Below are 9,035 nucleotides of genomic sequence, written 5' to 3'. Positions count from 1 at the left end.
TCAAGTCCTCCATTCTTAAGAAAAGTCCAAGAAGATCATGGACTGCCTCAAAACCCTCATAGCTCTCAAAAACTACACAAATACCATTAAACTACAAATTTAATATGCTTAACACCCTTCAACTACTTTTTTATTTTAAATTTTGATAGTTCTATAGGGCAAGACATGGGAATGGGATCAATGTTAACAATCATTTTTTGGGTCCCACGGAGGCACGGATATAAATGAACATCCCATGTGTAAGATAAAGGACTACCAAAATCAATGATTTATCTTTTCTTAGATCAAGCGTTCAGATCATCAGATCAAGATGGTCTTTGCGATAATTGGCCGGAATTTTGTTCTTAATTCTTATCAATGGATCCCATCAAAATCTACACGGAACACATGGAGCCCAATAAGTAGCTGTTAAGGAGGATCCTAAAAGCCCATGTTCTGCAAGGCGTATTAAGAGGGTTTTTTTCCAATTTTTAGGAGGTATAAGCCTCCATAAATCTGCCTATTTTTAACCTCCTCCACATATGGGAGGGTTAGGATGGTCCTATGAAGCTGATTTTTTGGGCACACCCTATCTATGAGTGGGCCTATCAAATGAATGCTTTGGATCATCCAAACAATGTGGGCACATTATGTTTTGTGAGGGCTAGTTCATAAAAGCTATATGAGGTCTCCCTCCCAAACATTTTTGCCAAAAATCCCAAGAATAAATTTCGGCAACCCCGACCTGTAGAGCCCGTTTCCTTACTCATTTTTTTATGAGGAAATAATGAGATCATTGGCAGCGGCTCGGAGTCTCCTCCGAGATTCTCATCCATCCGTAGTGAAGGAGAAGCGTTGCCGAACATGCCCTTATTGACCCTTGTTGACATTTTTAGTCCGCCATTTGCATTTGAATATGGAGCCATGCTAGTGCAACCCCCATTTTTATATTTCCCTATTGAGGTCATTTTTGTACCACATGGGCCCATCTATCTTCAGGTCCACCAAATCAGCATTCCCCACCAAGACAAGTATGTGGCGCTGTAATGTTGTCGGGTTGGTCCCTCATTTGTGTGAGAGAAGAGGGCATCCTATTGCCGATAACAATTTTTGGGTCCCACAAAGGAACATGTATGATCTTGGTCTCATCCTGATAACACATCCCATCCATAAGATAGAAGACCAAAAGGCCCGGGGCATTGCAGGATGAACCAATGTGAATGAGTGTAAGCTTTGTTGCCCGAACACGATTGGTGCTGACCACACTAGGTGCTACCGTGGTAGCAAGAGAGGCCAGGCGGTGACAATTGAGAGATTGTCACTGAGCCTTCCTAGTCACACGGGAAGAGAGGTCAAATGGCAAGGCAAGGCCATACGCCCGTGTGGCTCCTCGTGGAGTATAGCTCACATCCAAACATCTGATTGGGGAACGGGGCAACGCCCATGAAGCTCCGGCGGAAAGGGAAGGCCTGCCATGCCGTATGCCCATGGGTGCAGGATTCTTCGAAAAAGCGCGGGCTACAAAAATCAATGGTTTAGCTTTTCTTGATAGAACCCTACAATGAAGCTTTAATAGATAAAGTAGCTGGGATCATCCGAACAAGTTGGGGTCAACAAAAATGGGGCACGAAAGGTGACTGTTTGCAAAGAACCTAACAGCCAGTCATTTTAGCATTTTTCTTGTTCTATTCAACTGCTTGTAGTGACTTGAGATGATATTTACAAAGTTTAAGCTTGTCTCTATCCTCTGGTAATTTAATCAAAGACTTGGGGCGATTTCACAACCCAAAGTCCACCAAGCATATCTCTTTTATGTCTGATCATAAACCATTTGGATCTTCAAAACCCACCTCCGCCATCTCCATCCCTCTTACAACAAAACCCAACATCCTTGCTTAGAAGAAAAAAAGAAACCATGGATAGAGAACCAGAAGAGCTTCAATTTCTAGGCTTTGTGGGCATCTACAAGGAAGCCTACAAGAGTGTAAGCACTTGTAGGAGGCTATTCTCCCAAATTACTCTAGCTCTAATTCTCCCACTTTCCTTCATCTTCCTAGCCCACATCCAAATCTCTGACTTGATCTTCACCAAGATAGTCAACAATGAAGCAGCACTAGATTACACCCAATCAGGAAGCCCCACCCAAGACAAGATCCTCAATCGCCTCTCCTCCGAATGGACGGCTTTCCTTCTATTCAAAGCCGCATATCTCCTCTTCGTCCTCGTCTTCTCTCTCCTATCAACCTCGGCCGTTGTGTACACAATTGCTTGTCTGTACACTGCCAAAGATGTGACCTTCAGAACTGTCATTAGCATCGTTCCCAAGGTCTGGATGAGATTGATGGTGACTTTCTTATGGAACTTCTTCATTCTTTTGGGGTACAACACCTTGGCAATACTTTCCATGGTACTATCTGTATTGTTAATTGGCCCGAACGCGGCCAGTCTGACAGTCGTCATCATCCTCCTCATCCTCTACATTATTGGATTGGTATATATTAGTATCGTCTGGCACTTGGCCAGTGTCATATCGGTTTTGGAAGACTCGTATGGAATTGCAGCGATGATGAAGGCCAAGTCTTTGATTAAGGGTAAGGTATGGGTCACGAGCGCCATATTCCTTACCCTTAACCTTGGTTTCATAGCTATTAATATTGGGTTTGCGAAATTTGTTGTACATGGGCCTTTGCTCGGTCTCGTAGCTAGGGCCGCGTATGCAATCATCTTCTTCGTTTTGCTCTCCGTTTTGATTCTCCTCGGCCTGGTTATCCAGACGATCGTCTATTTCATGTGCAAGTCATATCACCACGAGAGCATCGACAAGTCGTGCTTAGCGGATCACTTGGAAGTTTATATGGGAGATTATGTTCCACTGAAGGGAAGGGGGGTTCAGTTGGAGGAGTTCTACGCTTGATTGTGCTGTTTTTGGTGATGATATATAGCAAGCTAGATTGCAATGTCTTAATGTTATAGACTTGTGTTATAATGAGATTGTCTTTGGGCAAATCATATATCTATATTAATTATGTTAGATTTGTGCTATTGGACATGAAAATTTTAGAACTTTGATACAACTATTTGGGTATATTGATTCACATCTCACCAAATTACATACAGTTTGGGGGAGAGTTCTGTGATCTCTAGAATTGGGCCCCTTCAATCTTGACTAGAGGATGGGATATGCGGTAACATATGCAATATGATTAAAGCTTCTTTGCTGCTTTTCTATACCATTACTTGGGGAGATTGATTTACTTGTCCTCACAAAATTACACACTATTTAGGGCAGAGTTCTGTGATTCCTAGAATTGGGTCCCTTCAATCTTTAGAGATTTTGGTTATGAGGTAACATTTACAGTAGGACCACAGCTTCTTTGCTGTTTTTTATACAGCTAGTTGGGTAAATTGATTCACTTTTGCTCAACAAATCACACAGTTTAGGGCAGAGTTATGTGGTTTCTAGAATTGGGTCCCTTCAATCTTGACTACAGAATTGGGATATGAGGTAACATTTGCACTAGGAACAATTCTTCTCTTCTAATTTTGATTCAAATAGTTGGGTAAATTGATTCACTTGTCCATTTAGATTCAGTTGTGGGTAGAGTTTTGTGATTTCTAGAATTGTGTCCCTTCAATTTCGACTAGAGAATTGGGGTATGGGTGTGAGATTTGCAGTAGGAAAAAAGCTTTGCTGTTTTTGGTACAACTAGTGGTGTAAATTGCTTCACTTGTACACACCAAATTATATATATACACTCTTGTCTGGCATTATTAGATCACCCTTGATCTAATGGCTCAAATTTATATTTTTAGAATGACCAATTTACCATCAAATTGTTTGAATCAAATGAAAACAACTATGGAATCCCAAAGTTACCCTTTAATTGGCATGGAAAATTTGAATTTTTTCATCAGTTGAGGGTGAGATCAATTGAGGTCAACACTAAAAAGACTTTGCGACGGAAGTTGTTGGGACAAAGAAGTTCCAATGAGCCAGATTGGAAAGAGAAGAATGTAGCTTTGGTATAGGTAGATTCAAATCAAAGAAGAGATCAATCCTCTCCCTTCATCACTTTCTTATATAGATGAAATTTATTTCAAACAAATTACCAAAATAATCTCCAATAAGGATAATAGAGCGAAATCACTGGTGAAATTTCCATGTTACCTTGCATTAGGGCCTTAGGGGCTAGTTCAACCTGATTTCGGCTCGGGTCAGGTTGGGTTGGGTTGGGTTGTGTTAGTGTTGAAAAAACCAACCTGATTCAATTTCGGGTTGGGTTGGGATTGAGGCCTTGGGGTTATGGTTTTTTATATTTTTTCTGTTTTTGCCGTGGGCCAAACCCAACACAACTTGACCCGATTTAGAAAAGTTGATTAGATGGGTTGGATTAGGTTTGAGAGATTTAGGTGTATGTTGGGTTAGGGTTGAATGGTTTGAAAATATGAAAAAGAAATTATTTGCTTGCATTAGTTAACACAAGCAAGCTTGATTTAACTATTAAAGTCAATGCCCATTGATCAATCTATGATCAATGGTCATAATTTAACCTTCTTAATTGACAATTTTGCCCTTAGTCAATGATCAATGTTCATGGTTTAACTACAAGCCATATTAACAAGTTGCATTAATCACAAAGGCTATGTTTCTTTCGACAAAAAACATGCATAAAAACAAAATTTACACCCATTTTTACACTAAAAATGAGCATAAATTTGTTTTACACCCATTTTACATAGAAGGAACGGACCGAAACTGCCAAACAAGTAAGGGTTAATACATAAAACATAAAAAAACATGACAATGAGTTTAATATAAAATGGGAGGTACTTCCAATGGGCGGCCGGTTCTAGCTTATGTAAGCTAGACATGTGGCATAACGGAACCATATCAACAAATTAATACACTAACGCAACTATGTCTTCATATTATTATTCTATCACAAAGTGTGTTACATGAATGATGCATAAACCAAACTTTAGTGGACCAATGTAGAATGTGTAGTTGTGATGACGGTATAGAGGCTCTCTCTCTCTCTCTCTCTCTCTCTCTCTCTCAGCTAGAGGCATGTAAAGAATCGAAGAATCAACGGCTTAGAGACATCATCAATGAGTGTATTTTTCACCACGCTTATTAAGCGGTCATGATCATTTGATTATATTTTTTTTCATAAAGAAGTAGAAAAATAGAATATATCTCCTTCGTAAGCTAGAAAATCAACAATACTTCGTGATAATTCTCATGATCACCACACTTTACATTTTACTAGTAGAATGCTACACCCCATTTCTAATTAGTACCTCCTGTTGGGACTCTTAACAGGGTAGAACTCGCCCCTAAAAGCCAGCTGTTAGAGGGAGGGTGTCCATCCCTTATAAGCAAATCCACATCCATTGACTTTTCCGATGTGGGACTATTTTTGCTTTCACGTGGAACCCCCAACAATCTCCCCTTTACGTGGAAGCAACATGGACAATCTCGCTCATCCACGCGGGTGCAACATGGGAACTACGAGATCTACCCCAAGGGATTATTCCGCCCTCGCAGGCATTATCGAGGTTACTGAGATCTTCCCCGAGGGACATTCCCGCCCTCGGAAACAAACCGGGGTTACCACGCCCTAGCTCTGATACCACTTGTAGGGACTCTTAGGGGCGAGTTCTACCCTGTTAAGAGTCCCAACACCTCCAAGGTGGTATGCGACTTACCTCACTTTTAGGGAAAATGACTAGCAGAGGTCTAATTTACTTATGACCCCGAGAGAAGGTCTAATTTACTTATGACCCCTTGAGAGATACCCTAAGAGCAAGTCCTGCAAGAATGCATACTTTATCCCCTGTTTACTCGTACTGGAACATATACTAAGAGTAAGTCCTACGAAAATCAATGGTTTAGAGAGGCTTGATAGATTAAAGAACCGTCCGATCGAGGAGGGTTGAGTGGCAATAAGACGGAATTTTTACGCCTGTTGGATCAACAAATTTGATCATACACACATGGAACATATGGGGCGCATAAATCTCGGCAAAAATGCAAACGTCCATTCCTTTTTTCTTTTCTTTTTTAAAACAATTTTCATCAAAATAGACGAAAAAGAAAAGACGTGTTAGGAAGACACACTCATGTCAGGGTCATCCCTACATGTTGTGCCTTCCAACATCACATTAATGATTTTTTTAAAATTAAAAAAGAAAATGTTATATTTTGGAAAATTATGTGTTTTAAGAGCAATATTAGAATTTTAGGGAAGAAAGTAGGGAGATGTTAGGTATTTAGGGAATTAGATATGGGATAGCATGGTAATTTAAACTGAAGCTGAAATCGATAGTTGATTCAATTGGGGTTGAGCCTCTAGCTCAATTGGTAAAGACTATGTTCTTCAACTCAAAAGTCGGGTCCAGGTTGATTCCAATTCATTTTCTTTAGAAAAAGCTCAACCCGACCCAAATTCCACCTCTAGCTCGGGCTCAGAGCTAGGGCTGGAATGGCAATCCTTTTCTACTTTTCTCTCTGGCCTGTACATTCTAAGAAAGCACAAATTCATCTTCTCCTATTTCAGTCCCATGTCCAAAAGATACTTACCTCTACCTTGAAGTAGATGAAAATAACAAAAAAATAGCTTAAAAAGATAAAACATGAAAATGTATAGTTTCCATAGCTTGTTGATCCAAGACATTGATCTGCTGGGCCCTACAATGAATGGATTATCGTATTCCTTTGATCCATCTAGTCTCAATAAGAGTTCGTCCAAGAAAAGATAGACCCTAGATCTTTGTAGAACTTCATCTTACGGATAGGATATTGGTTCTGCATAGGCTAAGGTGTTTGTGGCACTCATACTGTTGCAACTCTGGCGCATAGAATAGGAGGAAGATGAGATAAAGATGTAATTAAACCATGGTACAAAGAATGTATGGTAGATGTAGAACAATGTTATACAAGTGAATGACTCCATATTTCATTACTTTTTTCTTCTGTTAGGTAAGCATGGATTGAACCTCCGACCTCCAAGTTGAAGAACAAAGTCTTAACTCCATACTTCATTACTATGTGAGATTAGTGGTTATGTAGGTAATCTTATTGACCGCAATGACTCATAACTACGTTGTAAAGCAAAAGTGTGATGTGTGCTACTCTGGGATGTTTCTTGTGGTCTTGATCAATGTGGCCTAAAGGAGCAGTTAATTATGAGAAAGCAAATAATCTGAAGTCAAACAATATGTGGACTAGAGAAAGGCTATTTGGCAAAATATTCTTTTATTCATATGCATGCATTACTACAAGAAAAACCTCTTTTTTGGAAAAAAGGCTCATTACCGTCACAAAAGACCAATAAACCGTCGCTAATTGTTTATTGGCGCCGGTTGTTGTTCCGTCCCAATATTTATCATCGCTAAAGAGTAACGGCAATGGTGAAGCAACCGTCTCTTATTATATGTAATGGCGACCGTATTTTATGTACCAAAAGATTATTTAAAAAAAAAAAAAAAATTAATGTGGACTTTATTAGCGACGATACAAATTCGTCGCTAAAATAAAATCATCACTAATAAATGATTTATTACGACGGATTTGTACCATCGCAATCTCCACCATATATGGGTGACAGCAGTGACCGTCACTAATGTCAATAGTAATGAAAGATTCGATCTAACGGTTGCCACTTTTTAAAATAAAAATAAAGCAACGAAAACAATCTGTCGATATTCCTGTTTGTTTTTTTATTTTTAAAAAAGGCAACGAAAAAAGACCATTGTCATTTGATATGTTTTGTAAAATCATAAATTCATATGGTGCTTCCTATAGGCTGACCAGGTAAATTCATTTGTATGCACATGATTCTTTGCAGAATTTTGTATGGTTAAGGGGTTCACTTTCAAAAGACTTCCTATGTGCTACTTAGGAGCTTCTCAATTCAAGGGTTGGTTAAAGATTATGTACTTTGAAAAGCTTATTGACAAAATTTGGATGCGGGTTGAAGGATGGAAAGAGAAGCTTTTATCATTGGGAGAAAAGCTCATTCTTCTTAACCATGTTATGTCCTCCATCCCTATATACATATTGTCTGCCTTAAAGCTGTCAATTGTTGTTATTAGCCGCATTGAAGGTATTTTTGCTAACTTTCGGTGGGGAACCATGGCGCACAGCAACAGCCATCATTAGGTTGCATGAGAGAACCTATGTAAGCCAAAAGATGAAGGAGGCCTTGGAATCAAGTCCTTGAGGGATTTTAGCAACGCTTTGAGAATCAAGAGCATCCATAACTTACAGACAAAGCTGAAACTTTAGAGTGACTTGGTAGAGCACAGAGGTCAAAATACAAAACAGCCTGTCCCTAAGATTTTAAAAATCACGATAACATTAGAGCACAGAGGTCAGGGTTGGGTTGGCCAAGGCCCCAAGCCCCCAAACCCTTTCCGAACCCAAAATTAGACCGGGTTGTCTTTTCCCAACGCTTACCCAATCCAAATCAAGGAAATGCCAACTCAACCTAGCCAAAATCCTTTCGAACCTGTTGGGTTCGGGTTGAGCCCGACCCAAGTTGCACACCTATTTGTGGTGGTATAGCAGGTCCCAGCCTTTTATAGCCACATCTAATCTAGATTAATAGCCAAAGGCTCAGAAGTTGAAGAAAAGCAAGAGAATCTGAAAGTTGAGTCGGAAAATGATAGACCTTCGGAAACATTAGGGGATCAAGTTCACCCAAGCTATCCTCCCAGACTGGCATTTCAATGCTAACTATAGTCATATGGAAAGGAGGTGTATCTAGCTCCTTTGGGAACCAAAAGCAATCGAAATCTGTTTCTTCGCTACTAGTTTGCTCATTGGTCACTAGTAATTTTAGACAATCTGAGCCCTTTATTTCCCTATCTAGTGTCTCAAGGATATGGATGATGACTATGGTACTTAAACGTTTTCTTTTCATTTAATAAACTCGTAGGGTCCCCCAAACCCCACCTTACCAACCAAAAAAACCAAATCCAATCTCATATTACAATCAGTGGCAGCTCACCAAATCACCAACTCCCAAGTTAGAAAGGAGAATTTATTAAAA

The 9,035-nt window shown here is 39.7% G+C and overlaps 1 protein-coding gene across 1 annotated transcript; it reads left to right on the top strand.

Moving 5' to 3' along the window:
• The first annotated feature begins 1,802 nt into the window (after nt 1-1,802).
• Nucleotides 1,803-3,021, top strand: LOC143858166 (uncharacterized). Its single transcript, XM_077368806.1, has one exon. It carries the CDS (start codon nt 1,895-1,897, stop codon nt 2,891-2,893), a length of 999 nt encoding a protein of 332 aa, XP_077224921.1. The 5' UTR covers nt 1,803-1,894; the 3' UTR covers nt 2,894-3,021.
• Nucleotides 3,022-9,035: the final 6,014 nt, after the last annotated feature.

Source organism: Tasmannia lanceolata, unplaced genomic scaffold (assembly GCF_043159265.1).
Source record: "Tasmannia lanceolata isolate RefF3 unplaced genomic scaffold, GAP_Taslan_0.1 ptg000025l, whole genome shotgun sequence".
Lineage (NCBI taxonomy): Eukaryota > Viridiplantae > Streptophyta > Magnoliopsida > Canellales > Winteraceae > Tasmannia > Tasmannia lanceolata.
Note: the sequence above shows the minus strand (reverse complement) of the source record. Positions and strands in the feature narration are given on the sequence as shown.

What these genes read in the sequence shown, in the direction of transcription:
- LOC143858166 (XM_077368806.1), top strand. Translation starts at nt 1,895, where the DNA reads ATGGATAGAGAACCAGAAGAGCTTCAATTTCTAGGCTTTGTGGGCATC.